Genomic DNA, 24,518 nt, shown 5'->3' with positions numbered 1-24,518 from the left:
CACTTCGCAGTATATATAGGGCACATTTTTCACTACAATTTACAGTGAAGGTGTCACACAAAAAAGGGGGGAAAAAAAAACTCGTTTTGGCTGTACAACGCTAAAGAATCCTCTATTTAAAAGTTCACTATTCAATCTGTGTTCAGTGTTCAGATACTTCATGATGAATCCACAGAACTGTAAATACGCCAAAACACCGGAAGAGAACTTAGTCATTTGATTGGGTGAGTGGGAGGGATTGGTGGAGCTATGCAAAAAGTACAAGCATTCCCTCCCATCTCTCGCCAAAGGTAAGCACATAAGGCTCCCTATTCTCGATATGTTGTGACGTTTTTACAAAATAAATGCTTGCATCTGGTTTTGAAACCAATATGTATGAAAAAAAGGGTCAAAAGGAGTTTAACCGATCTTGAGTAATTGCAAGAAAGAGACAAGTTTAAAGTGGTCTGTTTGTTGAATTTGGGACAGGGGCTCTGGCATTATTCTCTTTTCATAATTTTGATCAAATCATCAAAAATAAATGTGCTGAAGACTAAGCTTTTGTCTGGGGCGCCGGTTTAGCAATTTAGTCAATTTGTCTCATAATATATGGTGTGACTCTTTCCCAAAATAAAATTAATATTTTTTGCTTTTATGGCTCTTTGAGTCCAAAAGGTTCCCGACCCCTGTGGTAGACTATTGGTCAATGAATGTATAGGGTCTTAATTGTTTTCATTGAATCGTCCCCCCCCCCCCTTTTTTTTTAGAACAGCTTTATTATAAACATCAATTGTGAATGACTAATGGACTTATTAACTGTGAGCCTATTTGGATGTAAAATGGCAGATTGATGTCTTTAGCAGTCATCTTCATTGAATGTCAAATGCCCTGGAGATATCCCTCTTAGCCAATGTTCCCTGTAATTTTCCTTACGGGTCTGAGCGTTCCCACAAAGTCGGTGAGCAACGCTTGAAACAACAGTGAGCAACGGCAATCCCAAGTGTGGCAACTAAGTCATTATCAAACATGTCCAAAACTTGACATCACTTTACATTTTGCTGAAATTCCGGCAATGCAAAATATTTTTTCACTTTTGAATAAATTGACTAATGTACTATTGCAAAGGCTGTACGGCCTACAAACGTCATTTGTTTTTACAACAATTCTTTCACAAGATTTCCTTTTTTTTTTTTACCTGGTATTTTTTGTCGCATAACACTAACATTTTTGGGGGCTTATTGAGTCGGTTTCACAATACACAACTGTATTAAATCACATTTTGTGTTGGCAACACGATTGACTTGGTATAATTGGAAATTATTTGAGTGCAACACAAACTTTTTCTTCTTTTTCCCCGTTTTTTTCTATTTTTTTAATCCTTTTTAAAAAAATCCCCTTGTGTTTATTTTAATCCTAGCTGTTACTTTTTTCTTTTTGTTTTCTGTTTCCTTTTTTTCCTTTGTTTATTTCTTTTCTTTTTTTCTGGCTTTTTTCTGAATTTTTCCTTCTTTTTTCTTTTCCTTTAGTTTCTTTTTTTCTCAGCTTTTCACTACTTTCTAGTTTTGGTATTATTTTTCTTTTTTGTTCTATTCCCCCTTCCTTTAAGTCATTTGTGCATCACTTTACATAATATTTGGTCATATAGGGTTGAAAGAAGCAAAAACAACCTGAAGAGTCGTTTAGGACCCGAAAGAGCCGGTTCCTTTTAGTGAGCCGAGCCGAAGAAGCCGCTTCTCGAAAAACTCTAAAAATTCACACACGCAGCTTAGATGGAACATTGCGCTGGATAGATTTTCTTGTGCGCTGAGAATGTGCTGGCAGTGCGCGATTGCGTACGTGCGCAGCTTAAAGGGAACACTGCTCGTAGCCTCAGATTTTAACTACATTCAGTACAGTGTCAGTGTCTGAAATAACGCCTGCCCGGATCTTTTACGTCGAGCACACAACTTACAAAACGTCTCCGCCCGGGTGTCCGACAACTTTTTCAAGGAAAAAAAAAAAAAGCTTTCGATAAATCAAACGTTTGCTTTATTCCGATTTTGAAATCTTCGTTCGGGTTGGAAATTTCAGAATTTCGATTCGTTTGGCAATTTGCATACTCGGCAGCCAATCAGAAGCCTGCATCGTGCTTGCGGACTTTCCGCAGCGTTATTAGGTCGTGCATTTGCCCATCGTTTTCCAAAGTTGACGCACAGAGAACACAAGAAAAACGGAAAAGTGGTTAGGAATCAAGCCAACACCTCAGCCCTAGAAGAAAGATTCAAAAGAAGCTAACAAAATTGATGACGCTACAAAACGTAAACGTACATTCAAAGCATCGTGAAAAGAGGAGTTCACGTGGCTTGTAGTAGACGACGCAACGCAAACATTGCATGAATGAAGATGAGTAAATACAGGTACATACTGATGGCAGATGGAAAACATGCAATGAATGTTATAAATATATTTATAATATTTTTTTCATTTTAAAGTGTTGTTCTGTTATATATTCTGATTATCAATCCTCAATACTTTGCAACAGTGGGTTTTTTTGTGATTAGTTGTCTTTCAAGTTGTGAAAAATGGGGCAGGCAACTTTATGGCTGGGGAGGCAACTTTTCAGAATTGTCTGCCCTGGTGCCCGGTAACTTTTTGCCATGAGTTTCAGACACTAACAATGGGTTGTGTTATTATAGTATTTACATATATTAATGAATTGTGTCCAAATAGATGAGCTGTAAAAATGACAATCCAACTAAAGAGGTGATATTCACTGCACAATTTTTGTGGGTGAAGACAATGAACGAATGAATCTTTTAGACCTGTCTTGTGATTGTCTGAACTTTTACCTGAGCGTCCTTTTTGTATCCATTTGTTCTGCAAAGGACAATCCAAACTCCACTTGGTGGGAAAAGGAAACGTCCTTTTACACTTAGAAAAGTCTAAATTCCATTAGCTAGATAGCATCAGTGTATACACACTCTCACACACGTACAGTATATAGCGAACACATGGACAAGCAAGCAAGCACACACCTTTTAAACACAACGGACAGAAATCCATTTTAACACCAAACCTTTGCTGGTGGAAGATCTTATCAGAAGCTGATAAGAGCTTGTTTACTGTGACTGACACACATGCATACACACACACAGTCAATGTCCGGAAAATGTATTCCGTGCTTTAATGTTTTATTCTGTCAGGACCAGAACGGAGACAGGACCCACTTGCAGTGCGTTTCTCTCAGTTTTATTGGAAGAAAGGAAAAGAAAGCCCGGTGATCGCTGGGCGCGGGAAGCAGGTCGCTCTGAACGCGGAAGTGGGACTTCCGTGGCGTGTGACGGCAGTGTCGGGAATGGAAAAACGGGTCAGTAGCCGGGACAGGAGAGCAAAAACGTGGTCGGAGTCGCAAGAGAGTCGTAAGCCAGTAAAGGACAGTAGACGGGGTCGGGGACAAAAGAGGTCGAAAGCCGGGACGGGAGGGTAGACGTGATCAGGATCAAAAATGGGTCGAAGCCAGGGGAAAGACAGGAGCAAAAAACGGGTTGGAGTCAGAGTCGAAAAAAGAGGCTTGCTTAGTGTAAACTGAGGTTCGCAGACGGACTGACAACAGGGGACAGATAAGAGTGGGTTTAATAATGGACAGAGAGCCAATCAGAGTCCGAGGCAGTTGGCGCCAAAGGAGCGGGCACAGGTGATGTATATAAAAAAAACAATCTTAAAACATTTTTTTTTTAATCAGGGTTTTCAAAAGAAACTGTTGGATTTTAATTTCATCAAGTGTTCTTAGTCAGTCTTTTTTTTTATCCCCTTGGAAATAGAGTTTAGTTTCACATTTGGCTGTACTATGCCTCAATATTGTTCTAACTAATCAGGAATCTCATTTGAGAAATGCCCTCACAGATACACATTTATCATGAAAATGCACAAATCTTTCTCGAGAAAGTATGCATCAACCCATGTTGGTAAAAACCTAAAAAAAAGAATGCTAAAAGTTCACTTACATCAATGACGGTCCACTGCTCCACCACAATGGCATCGTAGGTGGTGTTGGCCTCACCTTCGCTGGCTTCCTGGAACACGAAGACACTTTCCACCATCTTGGGCAGCAAATCTGCATCGAAAAAGAAGGACATTTTGAACATCTAATATTGCGGACACTGTGGTTAGCAGCACAGGATCTCCGCAGGGGACCGTGCTCTCTCCGCTCCTATTCACTCTGTATACATCGGACTTTCAGTACAACTCTGAGTCCTGCTACCTGCAAAACTTTGCTGATGACACTGCGATCGTGGGATGTATCAGAAGTGGGCAGGAGGAGGAGTACAGGAAATTGATTCTGGACTTTGTCCAATAGAACGACGCTAACCACCTGCACCTGAACACCACCAAGACCAGGGAGATGGTGGTGGACTTTAGGAGAACTAGAACTCACCCGGTTCCTGTAACCATCAAAGGAGAATGTGTAGAACTTGTCCAGACCTACAAATACCTGGGTGTGCAGCTGGACAAAAAACTGGACTGGACTGCCAACACAGAAGCTTATATGTAGGAAAGGTCAAAGCAGACTTTACTTCCTCAGAAGGCTGGCCTCCTTCAACATCTGCAGAAAGCTCCTGAAAAAATTCTATGAGACAGTTGTGGCAAGCGCCCTCTTCTATGCGGCATCGTGTTGGGGAGGCAGCGTCATGAAGAAGGATGCCTCTCGTCTCAATAAACTGGCGAGGAAAGCGAGCTCTGTTGTGGGCACAGAGCTGGACAGCCTGACAACAGTAGCTGAGAGACGGGCACTGAAAAAGCTGCGGTCAATCATGGACAATTCATCACATCCACTACACAGCATTATCTCCAGACAGAAGAGCAGCTTCAGCGACAGACTGCTGTCACTGTCTTGTACCACGGACAGACTGAAGAGATCTTTTCTTCCTCATGCCATGAGGCTCCTTAACTCCACCCGGCAGAGTAAAGGCCCACAGTAAACCACACCCTCTACATTGCATATTACCGAATTTTATTGCAATATGTATTCTGTGTAGCACTATCTAGATCACAGGTGTCAAACAGGCGGCCCGCGAGCCGGATTAGGCCCGCTAAGGGATTGAATCCGGCCCGCGAGACAACGCTGAAGGAAGCGCAAGAGAAAAGCGAGCTGCAGTTAGAAATATGGCCACGTGATTTTGCCAAAGGCAGGCGCCCCTCACAAGTACTGTACTAGTATTTCTTTCTTTCTTTCTCTCTCTCTCTCTCCCACTCTCTGTCTCTTCCTCCATTTTTCTCTCACTTTCTATCCCTCTCTCTTTCACTCGCTCCGTCTCTCTTTTTCTTTCTTTGTTCCTCTTTGTCTCTTTCTCCATCTGTGACTTTTTACCTTCTTTTGCTCTCTCTTCCTTTTTACCTTTTCTTTGTATTTTCTCCCTCTTTCTTGTGTCCCCCTCTCTTTCTCTCCTTCTCTCTTTCTCTCTCTTTATTTCTGTTTGGATTTCTTTTTTTCTCTTTCTTTCCCCCTCTCTCACTATTTCTCTTTTTATCTCTTTTGTTTCTCACATTCTCTCTCTCTTGCTCTCTTTTATCTCTCTTTCTTTCTCTCTTTCTTGTCCCAGCCTTTCTCTTTTTCTCTCCCTCTTTCTCTTATTTTTTCTTTCTCCTCAATCTACTAGTCTTTCTTTCTTTATTTCTTTCTCTCCATCGTTCCTTTTCATTCATTTTTTCTTTCTTTCTTTCTTTCTTTTTCTCCATCTTTCCTTTTCATTCTTCCTTTTTTCTTTATTTTGTTATTTCATTCTTTCTTTCCCCCATCTTTCATTTTCATTCTTCCTTTATTCTTTTTTCTTTCTTTCCGTCCATCTCTCCATTTCATTCTTCCATCCTCATTAGTCCGGCCCCCGAGAGAATGTTTGTTCTATCGTGTGGCCCCCGAGTTCAAATGAGTTTGACACCCCTGATCTAGATACTCTATATAACACGCTACAGTGGGTATTAGCACGTCACATTGGCGCAGGGATGCTATTGGAAATGTGAATTTTCCTGCGGGGATGAATAAAGTATCTATCTATCTATCTATTGTTAAAGAAAGATTTATAAGTACAAGTGTGAAAGTTTTACTTTCTGATTCTTCAGTACTCTGACAGTTTAATAGTAGAAATCAGTTTGCAGTAATGCAAGAACAGAGACATGGTTAATGAGTGGAGTTTTTAGGCCATCTGAGCTTTTATAAATCGCAAATCTCACCCGAGTAAATCACAGGAACATGACAGAGAGCGACCTCGGATCAGCGATACATTTTAGGACTTCACTTTACCGACTTGGACGTAAAGTGTGACTGAGTCACAAGAGCTCAATCATGCTCAAACGCTGATATATTTCCTCTCCATCACATCCCAGACAGAGTAGCCTTTGTGACCCCCATAGATCTCTCCCGTTGAACCCTACCCACACCCCCTCCATCTCTTGTTATTCCTTCATAATACACACACGGTCATCCGGGCTGGCCCTGAGTGCTTTCTCATTACAGCCCTGCCATTTCCACGCTAATACAGTTTGCCCGAGCCCAGACGCAACACAAGACACTCCACATTTCATTACCAGACCTCAATAATAGTGTTCGGGGGGGGGGGTTGCACAAGGTGCCAGTGGCTGAAGCGACAGGAAGGAGGACAGAAAAGCAGACAGACAGTGAAAGAGAATTCATATGGATGCCCCCCTTCCTCCAAAAAACCCAATTAGAGCCGGAGCACTCTCAATTGAAGACGTCTCAGACATCTGCTGGCTAGCTCTAATGCAGACATTGTTCACTCCAGACCTCCAAGACAACCCCTTCCTCCCCCACCGTTAAAATATCATTCAAGCCTCTAGATTTTCTTTTTTTAAGGTCCTCTACCCGTTTTGAAAGTGACCATTGTGTGTCAACCAATCAACAAACTGAAGCGTGTCCTTCATATACCTTACCGCTGGGAATTGGTGCTCTGACAAAAGGGATGGGGACATATTGAGCAGATATTTAGTTACAAAAAAGGGGAATCTGCTGAAAAATACAATTTGCTATGTATTTTTCTCTGATTATAGAAGTGCTTATATTGTACATTCCCTTGCCGAAGACCTAAGTTCTGTTTGTGAGCTAACGTTAGCAAATGCTACCTGTATGCTAGCACGAAACTAGCAGACTTGCTCGGATGAAAATCAGATATATATAGAATAGAATAGAAGAGAATAGAATATACCTTTATTGTCATTGTTACAACATGGGATATATTGTGACAACGAAATCGGACGTGGCACTCCAGTTCCACATTTTCCAGTGAAGATATAAGGAAAACAAAGATATAAAGGAACAAAGAAGATGTTTGTACTGTCCTTGTTGTATAGGCTTTGTTTTCCTCCGGAGGGGGGTGAATAAGGGGGTGAGGGACAGACAGAGATGGGCGGATCCGACTAGATGTTTGATCTTACCGTACACACGGTCCAGTGTTTTTTTCCCTAATTTCTCAGTCCACGTATTGAATGGATTTGGGAAGTACAGTCCATAAACATGCCCGATTAAAGTCGCCGGCGACGATAAAAGCTCCGGTGGGGTGTGCAAGCTGCTGTTTATTGATAGCAGCGGGCAGGAGATTTAGCGCTATGCTAACGTTAGCATCCGGTGGAACGTAAACAGCAAGCACAATGACCACAGTTAGCTCTCTCGGTAGATAGAAGGGTCTGCACGATATTGCTAGAAACTCTATATCGAGTGAGCAGTGTGTGTCAATGATTCGGCTGTTATTGTAGCGGATTTATTGAAGCGTGGGGTTCCGTTTCACAATAAACTGTTCCTGACATAGTGAAAAAGTGTTTTAATATCGTTGTGCCCTCTGAGTGACACGAATTTAAGGAAGGAAAGCCGCACCGCTGCCTGAATGCTGACGTTTGATGTCAGAGCGATGCATTATGAGTGGTTAATCATCAATTAATGACAGTTTGAAGTGAAACATGAAATATACATCATTTTGCGCTCATTAGCCCGTGCAAATTTAAGGCTCGGAGACGGCGTGTGACCAGGTCATGCCTGCCTATTTCAAAAAGATTGCCAGGACCGGCACTGACAGCTCATTCATATTTAAAGCAGTGGACTGGACGGATGTGGTGAATTTGTGTTCAGCTGCTGGTTTGGCTGGTAACCCAGTTGCTGGGCAGATTCCACACGGCAGTGAATGGCAGAATGGTGAAATGCTGACAATGGTGAAAATAAATAAACGTTTTGGGGATTTTTGCTTAAAGCGAGTTTTTTCAGACAACATCAAAGACAGGAGTTGGATCAAAACGACTCTATAGACATTGCTACGGTTGAGTTTAGTTTTGGAGAAACACCTTAGAAGCAATTATTTGGGGAGTGGATTAAAAACGAGTGAATTCTTGAGTTACAGTATCTAATCGTATTGTAGATTCCTCCACACTCACAAACACATTAATTATACAGTGGAACCTCGGTTTTCGAACGCCTCTCAGTTCGAACAAATCGGTTCTCGACCAAAAATTTCGAGAAATTCTTGCTTCGCTTTTCGTTCAAAAAAATCGGAGTTCGAACGCCGGTACGCTAGGGGCGATGCTGAGCGGCGTACGGGTGTAGATTGCCCCCACCCCTCGTGAAGAACTGTTGTCACGGCAACGCGCACTCCTTTTCTGTTTTCGTTTTTCAAAAGTGGTGAAGGGAGTGTTTTAACCCCTAATTATGCCTCGGAAGAAGGTTGGTGCAAGCAGCAGTTGCTACAGGTGAAAAAAGAAGAGTAGTGCGTACAACTATTGCATTTAAAAAAGAAATAATAGCAAAATATGAAGAAGGTGTGCGAGTTTCCCTTCTTTCGGGAATACAGCATGGCTTCTGCCGACCGGTAAGAAATCCTATTCATAATTCTTTTCTTTATCCTTTAACCGCTCACCACTTGTTGTGGAGACCCGGGTGCTAAATGACGTGTAAACGACCTGATTTTTTTATTTTTACACGTTCATGTGCAGGCCAGGTCACAGGTGATTAGTGAACCTGTAACGCTAGAGCTAACCAGCACTATGCTATACGAAAGATTACGCTAAGGCGAACCTACGATTAGCCTGGGTTAGCTTCATGTTTACGTTCATGGTAAGCCTTCAAGGATTTCGATCCTATTAAAACAATTTTCATTACTTTTAATGGGAAAAAACGGCTTCGGTGATCGTACAAATTGGTTTTCGTACAAAGAAATGGAACGGATAATGGTCGAGAACCGAGGTTCCACTGTATAACAATAACAACACCACATGGAGACCGACCAAGAAGAAAACATGAGGTTTACAATGAACGCCAACCTTGAGTTAGTTGTCATTGAAGATTTGAGCGATCATGAGCTCAAGCAATCCAAAGAAAGTAAACAGAAATTAACACATTGGCATAATGACAATTTTGTATCGTAGATGATAATAAAATGTGAGACAGTAATGTTTGTGGATGACGGCAAATCCTTTGTTAGTCCCACACAGCTTAAGATGTGTGACAGAGAGATTAACTCAGTGCTGCTTGCCTTGTTGCTAAGATAATGTTGGCATATTTTTTATTTTTTTTTTATTTTACCTCGCTTGCCAGGACTAAACACGTCCGCTTTTGGACATCAACTAAGTATGCAGAAGGGAGAGACTTGGGCTATCAGGAACCAAGAAACTGCAAGAACCCAGCAGCACTAAACGTCACCTGTAAATTGTCTTTGTCTGGTGGTCAACGTTTAACTTTTGAAAACATGAGTAAGAACATGAACTGAATGATAATTTGATTTAAATATCTATGGTGAATTTTTTATCATATTTAGTTCATCTATAGTTAATTTCATCCATCCATTATCTGCACCGCTTATCCTCAGTAGGGTCGCGGGGGTGCTGGAGCCCATCCCAGCTATCTCCAGGCAGTGGGCAGGGGACACCCTGAACTGGTTGCCAGTTCATAGAGACAGACAACTCACTCGCTCATTCATACCTAGGGACAATTTGGACCGGCCAATAAACCTGACATGCATGTTTTTGGAATGTGGGAGGGAACCGGAGTCCCCGGAGAAAACCCACGCAAGCACGGGGAGAACATGCAAACTCCACACAGGAAGGTTCGATCTCATGACCTCCGAACTGTGCCGCACACGCGCTAACCACTGCTCCACGTGTTGCCACTAGATAATTTCAATAGTTAGTTAATTACATTAACTAATTAACTGCCATTGATAATCATTATAATGGTCACATTTGCATTTTATTTTAACCGGGCTGACTATGTGTCCAGAACGGAGACAGGACCCACTTACATTCCGTTTCTCTCAGGTTTATTAGAAGAAAGGAAAGGATCGCACCCACGATCCAGTGACCGCTGGTTGCGGGAAGCAGGTCGCTCTGAATGCGGAAGCGGGACTTTCGTGGCGAGCGATGGCGGTGTCGGGAACGGGAAAAAAAAGGTCAGTAGCCGGGACAGGAGATCAAAAACGTGGTCGGGATCAGAAACGAGTCGAAAGCCAGGAGAGGAGAGTGGACGAGGTCAGGATCAAAAAACGGGTCGAAGCCGGGGAACAGACGGTAGAAAAAACAGGTGGGAGTCAGGGTCGAAAAAGGCTTGCCTAGAGTAATCTGAGGTTCGCAGACGGACTGACGACAAGTGACAGGAGTGGGTATAGATAGGGACAGAGAGCCTATCAGAGTCCGAGGCAGTTGGCGCCAAAAGAGCGGGCACAGCTGATTCACATCAGTAATCGTGACACTATGAGTGACTTAAAATGACAGTGTCTATTTTTTAGCGCTTCCTACTAGTAAAAAAATACTTTGATCATTAAATATAGGAATATTGATTTGAATTATAGACTGAAAAATACATAAACTGTCATTCAAGTATATATTTTTTAAATATTAATAGGTCAGGAAATTTGTAATTATCTTACATAACATGAGGCTCACCTAACATGAACTGACATGATCATCTGTGATCTTGCTGCTAAGTGTAGCCCCCAAAACCAAAAACCTTTGCTGGGCAAAAAATAAAGAATAAAAAATAGTTGGTTTGGTTACTTTGAGTCCCCGTAGTTTTTATTCTTCCATGGTAGCACTCGTTTTCTATTGCATCTAGTGTCATGATTACTGATCCTTTGGCGCCAACTGCCTCAGACTCTGATTGGCCCCCTGTCACTATTTAAACCCCCGTCTTTCTGTCACATTTTGTCAGTCCGTCTGCGAACATCAGCTTACGCTAGGCAAGCTTTTTGACTCTCTCCTGTTCTGGCTCCCGTCTGTTTCCCCACTTCGACCCATTTACTGATCTCGACCACAATTTTTGCTCTTCTGTCCCGGCTACTGAACTGTTTTTTTTTTCGCTCTTGACACTGCCATCGCTCGCCACAAAAATACCTCTTCCGCGTCTGAGCAACCTGCTCCCCGCGACAAGTGATCTCCGGATCGTGTGTACCATCCTTTCCCTTCTTCCCAATAAAACTTGTGAGAAACGTTATGCGAGTGGGTCCTGTCTCCATTCCGGTCCTGACATCTAGAGATCAAAAAACTACACAATGTCCCTTGAATTTGTGCCAAAAACATATGTTTATTATAAACACCGGCTTTAAAATTCGTCCAATTTGTAAGTGAAACTATGCAAAAAAATGTATTAAAAAGATTCAAAATGTAATATATTTTAATTCAATTGGAAAAGTGTATTTAATGTTAATGTTTTCACTAAGTCTTAATTTGATACGTTCATTTTAATAATTAAGTAACTTAAGATGAATAAATGTCTAAATGAATGTTAATCTAATCCGTTTTATTAAATTTGAATCCATTTATTATTTTCAAAACGCTTTTGAGGAGATGCAAATGTTTTCTATTATTGATTGAGTTAAACATCAAAAACATCTCATCTCATCTCATCAGCTGTACCGCTTATCCTCAGTAGGGTCGCGGGGGTGCTGGAGCCCATCCCAGCAATCATCGGGCAGTGGGCAGGGGACACCCTGAACTAGTTGCCAGCCAATCGCAGGGCACACGGGGACAGACAACTCGCTCGCTCAGTCACACCTAGGGACAATTTGGACCGGCCAATTCACCTGAAATGCATGTTTTTGGAATGTGGGAGGAAACCGGAGTGCCCGGAGGAAACCCACGCAAGCACGGGGAGAACATACAAACTCCGCACAGGAAGTCTGGAGCTGGATATGAACCCACGCAGGAGGTTCCCATGACATGAACTGTGCCGCACATGCGCTAACCACTGCGCCGCCGTGCTGCCTGAATGTTATTCTAATACGTTTTATTAAATTTAAATCCATTTATTATTTTGAAAAGGCTTTTGAGGATATGCAAATGTTTTCTATGATTAATTTAAGTCAAGTCATGTTTATTTAATCTCTTAGTCTCAAAGGGCTGCACAGATCAAAGACTATTGCAAACTATTATCACAGACTATTATGACACCATCCCCTGATCTAAAACCTACATGAGGGCAAATAATATACATATCAACATAAAACATAGATTATTCATATGCTATAGAGTAGAAGTGTGTTTTAAACATATCAAAAAACGCAATTTACTTAAAAGAAAATCAAGTAGGCCGACTTCAGTGGCAACGTGTTTGTCGTCTTTTCCCAAATTTAGAACGTGCGGTGGGCCGGGTGTGTTGCATGTTGAATAGGGGCTCAGGCGTGTGTGTGACATAAAAAAGGAAGGAAAGTAATAGGCTGAAAATCCTCACAGCGGCTCCGGAGAGAGATTAAGCTATTCGGCTGACAAAAGAAACCGTCCCGTTGCACACATATCTGTCCCTCGCTGAAGAAATTCGGCTCTGGGGAGGCTGTTGGCGTCCGTGCGTGTACGTGTAAATGCTAAATGCTGTCTGTAAATCCAATGTTTTCAATACCTGCAAGCAGCAGGCAACATACAATATACACGCCAACCCACACACAAGGTACACAATCACAAACACTTTTAAACACTGGCACACGGAACAAATACACACATACTCGCACGCGCACTAGGCACGACGCGTACATGTGTATGCAAACAATGGCCTTAATGCTCTCCCCTCATGATGCCACATCACCATGACAACACACGTGTACAAGGAGCACAGGGAGATGCGGTGCACTCACAATGATGTGTCTATGGAACAAAGCGGATCAGATGGGTGCTAGGAGGTGCCTGAACATTTGCTGGAAAAGGTCACATCAAGGGAACATGACACCGATGTTTGTTTGCTAAGAGTATGCTAACTTGTTCCCAGAGGTGGGTAGAGTAGTCAAAGGAATGTTACTTCAAAATAATATTACTCAAGTCGAAGTAAAAGTCGTCATCCAAATACTTACTTGAGTAAAAGTGAAAAAATGACTCAAGTACTGTAGCGACGTCGTATTTCTTGATTTTGATTTTGATCAGATCATCCAATGGTCAAAGTCTACCCAATCAACAAAAAATACATTTAATTTAAAAGTAGATTAAAGTACCGTATTTTCCGCACTATAAGGCGCACCGGGTTATAGGGCGCACCCCCAAAAAAGAGTTTTTGGTCCTATATTTTCCATACATAAGGCGCACCGGATTATAAGGCGCTACAATGGGAACGTGGACAAAACAGTCAGATAGTTCAGTCAAACTTATACCCCCTTAACATTCCAAAAGCTTGCAAAGAGGCAAATACGTGTCTCAGACATGTATGGAAACAGTGTCTGTACGATGTCACCAATCACTCAAATGCATCGTTCCAAATATCATTCGGAAGGTTAAAGTCTTTGGATTCAAAAAATGCCAAACATTTCTTAGTTTCCATTTTATTTTTGCTGGCAACTGTGTGGACAGCAAAGTAAGAATTTTATTGTGCAGGGAAACGGGGTTCTTTACTGTGCATATGACAAAAAACACTTTGAACTGAATTTAGTTTAAAAATAGACTCATCACAGAAACATCAAAATCGCTCTAAAACAAGATACCGGGAAAATATAAAGCCGCATAGCTCACCTAAGTTCTCTTGCAGCCTTCACGTTCAATAATGATACGTAACCATGGTCTTCTTACTACCGTGATTGTAGTAAATCCAGGAGAGTAAAATATTTACAAATACAGAATACCATTCGGCCAATTGCAGGCTTTGTTTCGCCCCTTTAGCCTATGCGAGCCTGTAAATGATCAAAAGGATCCGCCCCTTTACCTCCAAATAACTTTAGCCAATAGTGACTGATTCAAATGATGATTGACACATTGGTTAGGAAATGAAACGCCGGTATAGAAATCCCAGCATACACCGCGGACTACTCCGCCTTCGGGGGAAAATCTAAGGCGCATGGTCAGCTTTTGATAAAAATAAAGGCTTTTAGGTGCGCCTTATAGTGCGGAAAATACGGTAATCAATGTCAATTCCAGTGCTTTTTTAAACAATAAAATAAAATGCAACATTTTTGATCTGTTTCATCCGTAAACAACTTTCCCTCCCGGTAAAGTTGAAGATGGTCAAGTGACGAGGCGGTTACGTTTGATTGGTTAAAAAGGTTAAAGCCTGCCAAGTTCTGCGTCATAATATATGCGCCTTAGCAGAGACAGACAGATGCATACTTATGTGGATGTCATGATTACTGATGTGACTCCTCTGTGCCTGTTCATTTGGTGCCAACCGCCGCGGGTTCTGATTGGCTCCCTTTCACTATTTGAACTCAGTCCTGTCAATGCCCTGTTTTAAGTCCGTCTGCGAACCTCAGTGTTTGCTAGGCAAGCCTTTTTCGACCCTGACTCCCACCTGTCCCGTGATTGCTCCTGTCTGTCTCCGGCTACGATCTGTTTTGATCCTGACCACTTCTACTCTCCCGTCCTGGCTTACGACCTCTTTTTGTCCCCGACTGCATCTACTCTCCTGTTCTGGCTTACGACTCGTTTCCGACCCCGACCACGCCTTGCTCCCCCAGTCCCGGCGACCGACCAGTTTTTCCGTCCCTGACACCGCCATCGCTCGCTACGGAAGATCCACTTCCGTGTTCGGATCACATTCCGAGTACGAGAGCGACTTGCTTCCCGCGTCCAGCGAACACCAGATCGTGGGCGCAGCCCTTCCTCTTTCCTTCAATAAAACTGGTTGTAAACGCTATGCAATTGGGTCCTGTTTCCGTTCTGGTCCCGACAGTGGAGGGGATTTATTAAGTAACGAAATAACGACTTCTACGTTGCCTAATTTAGCGGAGTAAAAGTACTGTTTTTTTCTTCACAAATGTATAAAAAGTAAAAGTATAGGGATTTAAAAACACTCCTAGAATCCCAAAACATACTCAAGAAAATGTAACGAAGTAAATGTACTCTGTTACTACCTACATCTGCTTGTACCTGTACTAATACCATGACTTCATGGTTCACCATCAAACTCCTCGATTTCGGAAGTGGGTGTAAATCATTTTACTCATTTAGGTTATAAAGTCTATCTTTTTTTAATCAATGAATACTAATGATCAAACATGGATGAAAGATAATAATATTTTACACTCTGTTGTACAAAGAGGCAAATAAAATGTCGTTGTCTTTTTATGTTAATGAGAATAAATGCAATCTTGAATCTTGCCAGCCAGAACAGCAACACCAAAGCAATTCATCATCAATTCAACATTGGACACTCAAATTTTTGATATAAAATTTTTGTCGTATAAGCGAAAACAGATGCGACTTAAATATGAATACACAAACTGGCATGCTTTATTCCTGAAGTTGAAGAGGTTTTGTTGTTGTTTGGTTATCATTCCTCAAAAGTTCTTAAATTGTGTTTCATTTTCAGTGCATTTTAACTTTTGTTTGGCTTTTGGGTCTGTAAATGGAAGTATTACTAATTTATTTGGAGAACTTACTTTCTATTTTCATATTTCAGATTCAGATCTACTTTTTTGTCATTCTTGTACACGTGTGTACAGAACGAAATGTCGATACATCTGACCCGCACAGTTTTCTTGAATGTACGGATATAAATAAATGTTGTACTGAGTTAGAGTATTGAAGTACTAATAATATGCTAAATAAAATAATTCTAGTACAGTGATACATCTACAGTGAAGTCTCGGTTATCGCGGTTAACGGGGACCGAGACCCTGAAAATCCGCGAAGTAGCGGCGCCCCTTCAAAAATGCTTAAAAAAACGTATACAGGTATACAGTATACCCGCCCCCTGTATACAGTACACCATATAGAATACGGGTAGAGAGAGAGAGAGGGAAATTCATGTTATGACAAAAAAAAATATTTGTGTTTTAAAATGTTGTAAAATGATGCAATTACTAATTCTAATTGAATATGTTGTCTTCAAATTTTGTAAAATAATGTAATTTCTCATTTGATTTTAATATTTTTCATTATTACTGAACGTGCATTTCTTTGTGTGTTTTAAAATTTTGTAAAATGATGCAAATACTAATTGTAATTAATATTTTGTCTTCAAATTTTGCAAAATAATGTAATTTCTAATTTTAATTTAATATTTTTTTTTATTATTCATTTTTTAATATTTTTTGATATTTTTAATTTTTGAATATTTTTTAGACTCGCGAAGCTCTAAACCTGCGAAAGTGGAACCGCGAACTGGCGAGGTTCCACTGTACTTATAAATTTAATTCGTTCTAGGGGTAGCTTTGTAACCGGAAACATTTGTAAGTAGAGACACCTTTTGGATATAAATGTGCTAATCCGTTCCAAGTCCCGCAAAAGTATGTTTTTTTGTTTTTGTTTTTTTTTAAATCATAAAAGAGCATCAGAACATGAAAAAAACACCGAAGAAAATTAGATTACAGCACAATAAACAATAAGAGAGGCACCTAATGTAAAATAATAATAATAATAATAATAATAAATCAATTTACCTTTTAACTGGCCTCTTTTTTACTGGTCCTCATCAGTGATTTTTGCCTCATGTTTCATAAAAAAAACTGATTCAATGACGTCTGCTTTTGCCACATCGGAGCAGTTAATAGGCGATAGCCCGACTTATAAACACCTTTTCCCGGTGATTCCTTTCCACAAATTCCTTTGAATAATTTTGCCAAAATGTCTTTAATTTGGGCTGATGAAGTTATGTCATTTCTGAACTCCTCCTGCACAACGGTGTGTGATTTCATCCCAATTATCTCTTGTTTTGTTTCCATGGCCAGAATAAGTCTTTCTTTTCTTTTCTCCTTGTCCACTTTTCTGCATGTATTTTGTAGGGGGGTCCATTGTGAATGAAAGCTTTTTGTAGCGGTACCATACAGTAGACTGTTTCCAGACCGGGAAGGGGACACGAAGGGCATGCCGGGAAAGGGGACGCGAAGAGCATGATTTGCCAAGTAGAAATCTGGAAAATGTGAATTGCAGTGCATGCTGTATTGTGTTAATGACTTTTCACCCTGAAACGTGTTTTTAACTGGAGGCAATATTTTCCCGTTCAGGTACTTTGTAACCTGATTGTTTTGTTTCAATTCTCTTCTCACAAGCATTAGTATTATTTTAGTTTGTTCATATCTAGAGTAGTTGTTGACTACAAAATACCACTAAGGTCCCTAATTTTTCCTCAAGTGTTTAAGCGCCTCCTACTCTAAACGAGTGTGCAACAGAATACCTAGAACTTTTTTTTAATATTCAAATTCATTGTAGTTTGTTTTTTCATTCATTTGTGCACTCTTATAACTATGCGTGATGCTTTTTGTGGTGATTGACCTTAAATCGGTTGGACTATTCCATCATGTGCCATTCATGCACAAACTCAATGCAATGCCAACCAATGTTCCCTGTAATTTTGCAGGGGTCTGAGCGTTCACACAAAGTCGGTGAGCAACGCTTGAAACAACAGTGAGCAACGGCAATCCCAAGTGTGGCAACTCAGTCATTATCAAACATGTCCAACACTTGACATTGAGTTACATTTTGCTGAGTTTCCGGCAATGCAAAATGATTTTTCTCTTTTGAATGAATTGACTAGTGTACTATTGCAAAGGTTGTACGGCCTACAAACCTCGTTTGTTTTTACAACAATTCTTTCACTAGATTTCCATTTCTTTTTTTTTCCTGGTATCTTTTGTCGCATAATACTAACATTTTTGGGGGCTTATTTCGTCGGTTGTAAGATACAGAACTGTACTTAATCACATTTTTTAGTGGAAGTACAATGTTGGCAACAAGATTCACTTGATATAATGGGAAATTATTTGAATGCAACACAAACGTTTTATTCTTTTTTCCGTGTTTTTTTTCTACTTTTTTTAAATTCCTTTAAAAAAAATCTCATTGTGTTTATTTTTTTCCGAGCTGTTACTTTTTTCTTTTTGTTCTCTATTTACTTTTTACCTACATTTCTTTCTTTTCTTTTTTTCTGGTTTTTTTTCTAAATTTTTCCTTCTTTTTTTCTCTTCCTTTTGTTTCTTTTTTTTCTCAGCTTTTCACTTCTTTTTCATTTTGGTATTTTTTTCTTTTTTGTTCTATTCCCCCATTCCTTTAAGTCTTTTTGTGCATAATTTTACATAATATTTGGTCATGTTGGGATTAAAGAAGCAAAAACAACCTGACGAGCCGTTTAGGACCCGAAAGAGTCGGTTCCTTTTAGTGAGCCGAGCCGAAGAAGCCGGTTCCCGACAAACTCTACTAAACTTTACTCCACTTCGTTCAACTTCGACTCGACTTCAAATCACCGCATTTAGGACACAATGTCAGGGGATCCCGTGTATTTTTACCGTCATGCACTGTAACTTTGACTTAAGTCGCTTCTTAATTAGTCATTTTGAGCCCTCATTTTTGTGCGCTGGCTCGATTTTCTTGTGCGCTGAGAATGTGCGAGCAGTGCGCAATTGCGCACACGCGCAGCTTAGAGGGAACACTGATGCCAACCCTGTAAGGTGGAACCAAGTACCCTGAAAAATTCCTGCTTTAAGGGACTAATCGCTACTTTTTAATGTACTGGCTATTTTGCCAACACACTCACTCTGTTATCTCCACCATCTGTGATTCCAAATGTTAACTCCCGCTTTCTTGCCGCCCCCCCAAAACCCACCAAAGAGGAAATAGTTTAAATGCCAGTGGGAGAAATCCAAACAACACGTAGACAACCTGCCCCACACACTGGCGAGACAGCCTGTTAAATTCCGACTGCTTAATAATTACCGTCAGCATTTCCCAAGTGGAAATGTCCGTCCACAAGGGAGGCTCCGTTGTTAAAGTGCTGCGTCATGTGATCCAGCCAGTTGGCCTGCACCTCTCGCACATCGTCGCCGCCGCTATTTACCCCGACTTGCACCTTCAGGGGCACCTTGACCGTGTAGTACTTGGCCGTGCCTCCCTCACGCACCACCGGGTGGTTGTACAGAGCCAGAAGTTCAGCTCCTGTGGGGACAAAAGTAGGAGATGTCCTTATCATATTAATAGTCAAACATCTCTCATCTCATCTCATCAGCTACACCGCTTATCCTCATTAGGGTCGCGGGGGGACTGGAGCCCATCCCAGCCATCTCCGGGCAGTGGGCAGGGGACACCCTGAACTGGTTGCCAGCCAATCGCAGGGCACACAGGGACAGACAACTCATTCGCTCATTCACACCTAGGGACAATTTGGACCGGCCAATTCACCTGAAATGCATGTTTTTGGAACGTGGGAGGAAACTGGAGTGCCCGGAGGAAACCCACGCAAGCACGGGGAGATCATACAAACTCCGCACAAGAAGTCTGGAGCTGGATTTGAACCCACGACAGGCTCCCATGACATGAACTGTGCCGCACAAGCGCTAACCACTGCGCCGCCGTGCTGCCTGGTCAAACACGATAAGATGAAAAAAATAGAATAGAATAGAATATACCTTTATTGTCATTGTTACAAAATGGGTTAACATATTGTGACAACGAAATTGGGCATGACACTCCAGTTTCACACTCTCACAGTGAGGTAAAAAATCCAAGAAGATAAAGGAACAGAGAAGATAAGGTTATAGAACAAGGAGGATAAGGTTATAGTTGTAATTTACACAAAATTTACCCAAGAAATGTCGGCATATAGGATGTTACATACAGTTTGGTATCGCAGGGTTTGTGCAATATGCATTAAAAAATCACCACTATTAATGCTAATGTCATCCAATCGATTAGCAGGCTGATTTTTGGAGTGGTAACAGCTATAGTCCTCCTTTTCTTTTCTTTTAAATTTACAATCGTCCATCTATCCTTCAAAACCTTTCAAAATTGGCATGATTACCGATTGGAATCACCTACGCCCGCTGATAGGCTGCCTTTCCCTATTTAAACCCTGTCCTGTCACTCTCCGTTTGTCAGTCCGTCTGTGAACCTCTGTTGATACAAGGCAAGCCTTTTTGACCCCGACTCCCGCCTGTCCTGTTTTTGCACCCGTTTTCCACCTGCCCATCCCGGATCTCCCCATTTGTCTCCGGCTATGACCTGTTTTGATCCCGACCACCTCTGCTCTCCCGTCCCGTCTTACGATCCGTTTTTGATCACGACGACTTGTGCTCTCCCGTCCCGGCTTACGACTCGTTTCTGAACCCGACCACGTTTTTGCTCTCCTGTCCCGGCTATCGACCTGTTTTTCCCTCCCTGACACCGCTATCGCCCGCTACGGAAGATCCGCTTCCGTTTTCGGATCACAATCCGAATGCGAGAACGACTTGCTTCCCGCGTCCAGTGAGCACCGGATCGCGGGCGCTGCCCTTCCTCTTCCTATATCTCAATAAAATTGTGAGAAAACGTTAGGCGATTGGGTCTACCCTGTGTGCTGGTCGTGACAAAAATGGGACTACTCAAGGCTGACTTATGTGGGAAGTGTAGCAATGAGAGGGGTATGCCGATACATGCTTTGTGGGAATGTCCCTAAATTGCTCCCAAATGGGAAAATGTTGACTGCATGGGAAAATAGTTTAAATGTACTCTCCCAAAATCAGTGAGACTGTGTCTTCTTTGAGACATAACTGTGGTGCACCTCTTGGACATACAGTGGGACCTCGCTACTTGGCGGTTCCACGTTCGCGGGTTTAGAGCTTCGCGGGTCTAAAAAAATAATAATAATAAAATAAAATAATTATAAATAAATAAAAAGATATTTTTTTTTTTTTTTTTTAAAGCATTTTTGAAGGGGCGTCGCTATTTCGTGGTTCCAGGTTCACGGGTTCAGAGCTTCGCAGGTCTAAAAAATAATAATAATGAAATAAAATGCTAAAAAAAAAAATTAAGCATTTTTGAAGCTCTGTGGCCTTGGGGGTATGGCGCCCGCCCCGAGACTGGGAGGTTGTGGTTCAAGCCTCGCCCGAGTCATACCTAAGACTTAAACATTGGTACCCGTTGCCTTCCTGCTTGGCGTTCAGCATTAGGGGTTGGAATTGGGGGGTCTGGTCACTTAATGACTCCCAACATCTCAGTTGGGTTGAGCGAGGGGGCTGGGAATCCCCTCCTCTGAATCAATCTCCCAAAAAGAGTCAGAAATGACTCTAGCCACCTACCACTAGCGGGATATGGCTGTGGTATATATATATATATATATATATATATATATTTTTTTTTTTTTTGAAGGGGCGTCGCTATTTCGCGGATTTTCACTTTTCGCGGGTGGTTTTGGTCCCCATTAACCGTGATAACCGAGGGATTACTGTATATTCTTTCAAAATACTAAAGACTGGACTCATGACTTGCTCTAAGACAATTTCGAGACACTGGAAGCTCCCAGGTAGCCCAGAGATTAGTGTTTCCCATCCCAAACAGGTAAATGGAAATAAAGTTCAATTTTATTTTGATGTTGACCAGAGAAGGGTATAGTCACCAGGCAGTGACTAATTTACAAATATTACCAAACACGACTGCAACCATCCAGGTGGATTTTTTCTTTAAGTCATCCAAAACAATATGTCCATTTTCAAATAACTCACTCAACATCCTGGTATCCTTTCTGAACCACTAATACCAGTAAACTGTGTCCTCTGATTTTTACTTTAGTGTTGCGCCATATTGGTGCATATTTCAAAATGTATTGGGAAATTTTTGCTGGTGTGCATCCAAGCGGACCAGTTTTGAGTGCTCTAGAGTGGGATTGATTGCACCATTTCCCTTGTTTTCAGAAGGTTGTGCAGTATATTCTATTGGCTTGAAAGGGGAAGTCGTCTCCTGCTCACTAAGCAGTGTTGGGACACAACGGCAGGGTTGGGTATGGTTACTTTAACTTGATTACTTTCAATTACTTTTGGATTACTCCAATACCAAATATGCTAATAAAAGACAAAAGAAACTAAATATGAATAAAATGACTCAATTTTGTGCAGGCTTGGGGAGTAACGGAATACATGGAACGGCAAAAATGATGTTGGCAAGCTGTTTGGATTGATTTTCATTTTGTTTCTGTCGCATTTTATGTTCGTTTTGCCGGAGATCAAAGAGATCAAAGCCAGGAGAGAAAGCTTACCACGTGTTGTGAGTCATCATTTTATTCTTTTTTAGTTTCTTTTGTCTTTTATTAGCATATTTGGTATTGGAGTAATCCAAAAGTAATTGAAAGTAATCAAGGTAAAGTAACCCTACCCAACCCTGCATAACGCCGTTAGTTTTTCATTAATAGGGTAATCTAATGCATTATTTAAATACTAATAAAATAATAAAATTGGGCAATTTCCTGTGGCACAAGAGACAAGGTTTTACGACACACTAGTGTGCCCTGGCACACTGGTTGAAAAACACTGCCCTGGAGGATTAGTGCTTGCATAATTTGCTATGTTACTTTACAGAATAAGGGCAGCACAGCGGCGCAGTGGTTAGCGCTTGTGCAGGCACAGTTCTAAGGTCTTGGGAACCTCCTGTGTGGGTTCAAATCCAGCTATCGGACTTCCTGTGCGGAGTTTGTATGTTCTTCCCGTGCTTGCGTGGGTTTCCTCCGGGCACTCCGGTTTCCTCCCACATTCCAGAAACATGCATTTCAGGTGGATTGGCCGGTCCAAATTGTCCCTAGGTGTGAATGGGCGAGCGAGTTGTCTGTCTCTGTGTGCCCTGCGATTGGCTGGTAACCAGTTCAGGGTGTCCCCTGCCCACTGCCCGGAGATGGCTGGGATGGGCTCCAGCACCCCCGTGACCCTACTGAGGATAAGCGGTGCAGCTAATGAGACTTTACAGAATATAATGTAGTGGATTGAGCTTTCAGGATAATTTTAGGGCGAGCGAGTTGTCTGTCCCTGTGTGCCCTGCGATTGGCTGGCAACCAGTTCAGGGTGTCCCCTGCCCACTGCCCGATGATTGCTGGGATGGGCTCCAGCACGCCCGTGACCCTACTGAGGATAAGCGGTGCAGCTAATGAGACTTTACAGAATATAATGTAGTGGATTGAGCTTTCAGGATAATTTTAGGGCGAGCGAGTTGTCTGTCCCTGTGTGCCCTGCGATTGGCTGGCAACCAGTTCAGGGTGTCCCCTGCCCACTGCCCGATGATTGCTGGGATGGGCTCCAGCACCCCCGTGACCCTACTGAGGATAAGTGGTGCAGCTAATGAGACTTTACAGAATAGAATGTAGTGGATTGAGCTTTCAGGATCATTTTAGGACTATTAAGTTCCACAAGTTAAAACAAAGTCATATTGTATGGCAAGTGACTCTTTGCTCCGTCGGTTTGGTATGACTAGCATAGACTCCACTGGAGCAATATACGCTGATCAGCAAAAATCCGATTCCTCCACTTTGTCACTTCCCCTCATCTGACCTAAACGTGCAGCGAATTGAAAGCTGCTCGGAATTTCCTGCCATTGTTTTTTTATTTTTTTTTTCAGGAATGCACCAAGTGAAGAGGGAGCGTTTGCACTGTAAGTTAATTTGCGGCCAGACTGAGTGAATAATGCATTAAAGGCTCTGCCGCTAGCTCGCTGTTTACATCAAGAGCAAGCGTATACATAATGCAGACGGCCTCGGGAGGGAGAAGAGAAAAGAACGCACGCGTCCCGGTATCAAAGACGAGCCAAGCGAGGCTTTTTTGTCACGTATTTCTGGAAATATTTCTGCTCGTCGCTCAAAGAAAGGGGAGAAAAAAAGACAACAGCAGGGAAAGCTGAGCGCCGAAGAGATGAAGGACGCGGTTAGCGAGTGCACCTGACCCGGTCGACTAGACGGGAGACAACTGTCGACTGGCCCTGCAAAATGGACACAATCTTAAAGCACACTTGTCAGAAAAAAGCACAATTGAAACATTTGCTGTGACAAAGTTAAAAGAAAAATTTTATCAGCTACACTTCAGTTTTTATCACATTATTGCGTCAAAACGTTGTCCAGTCTTCCCAAACTTATTCCTTCTATGTTACCGTAAATTCCAGACTATAGAGCGCAGCTGATTATAAGCCGCACCCACCACATTTTAAGAGGATAACCGATTTTGTACTTACACAAGCCGCACCTGTACATAAGCCGCAATGCGCCCACATTAAGACATATAACACAATCACAAAATCAACCCAAACCCGACTTTGAGTCTCACGATTGTAACTGAATATAAAGTACACAGTCCAAAAACCACGGCCGGCAAAATGAATGGAAAATGATACTGGTACTTAAGGTTCGATGCAGACCTGCAGAGTCCGGGTCCCGTTGAAAATAA

At 41.8% G+C, this 24,518-nt stretch overlaps 1 protein-coding gene across 2 annotated transcripts in view; it reads right to left on the bottom strand.

The window, feature by feature from the left end:
• rftn1b (raftlin, lipid raft linker 1b) overlaps positions 1–24,518 on the bottom strand; it is a 196,198-nt gene that overhangs the window by 15,186 nt on the left and 156,494 nt on the right. For both annotated transcript variants that reach the window (XM_088327529.1, XM_088327530.1), the window contains exons 6-7: positions 19,066–19,284; positions 3,963–4,072 (exon numbers count right to left, since the gene is read on the bottom strand). In XM_088327529.1, coding sequence (XP_088183655.1) covers positions 3,963–4,072; positions 19,066–19,284 — 329 coding nt within the window. The remainder of the gene's footprint in view (positions 1–3,962; positions 4,073–19,065; positions 19,285–24,518) is intronic.

The sequence above is a fragment of the Urocampus carinirostris genome, chromosome 2 (assembly GCF_059441175.1).
Source record: "Urocampus carinirostris isolate Australia breed hairy pipefish chromosome 2, RoL_Ucar_1.0, whole genome shotgun sequence".
Classification (NCBI taxonomy): Eukaryota; Metazoa; Chordata; class Actinopteri; order Syngnathiformes; family Syngnathidae; genus Urocampus; species Urocampus carinirostris.
This window is presented reverse-complemented; position numbering and strand designations above follow the sequence as displayed.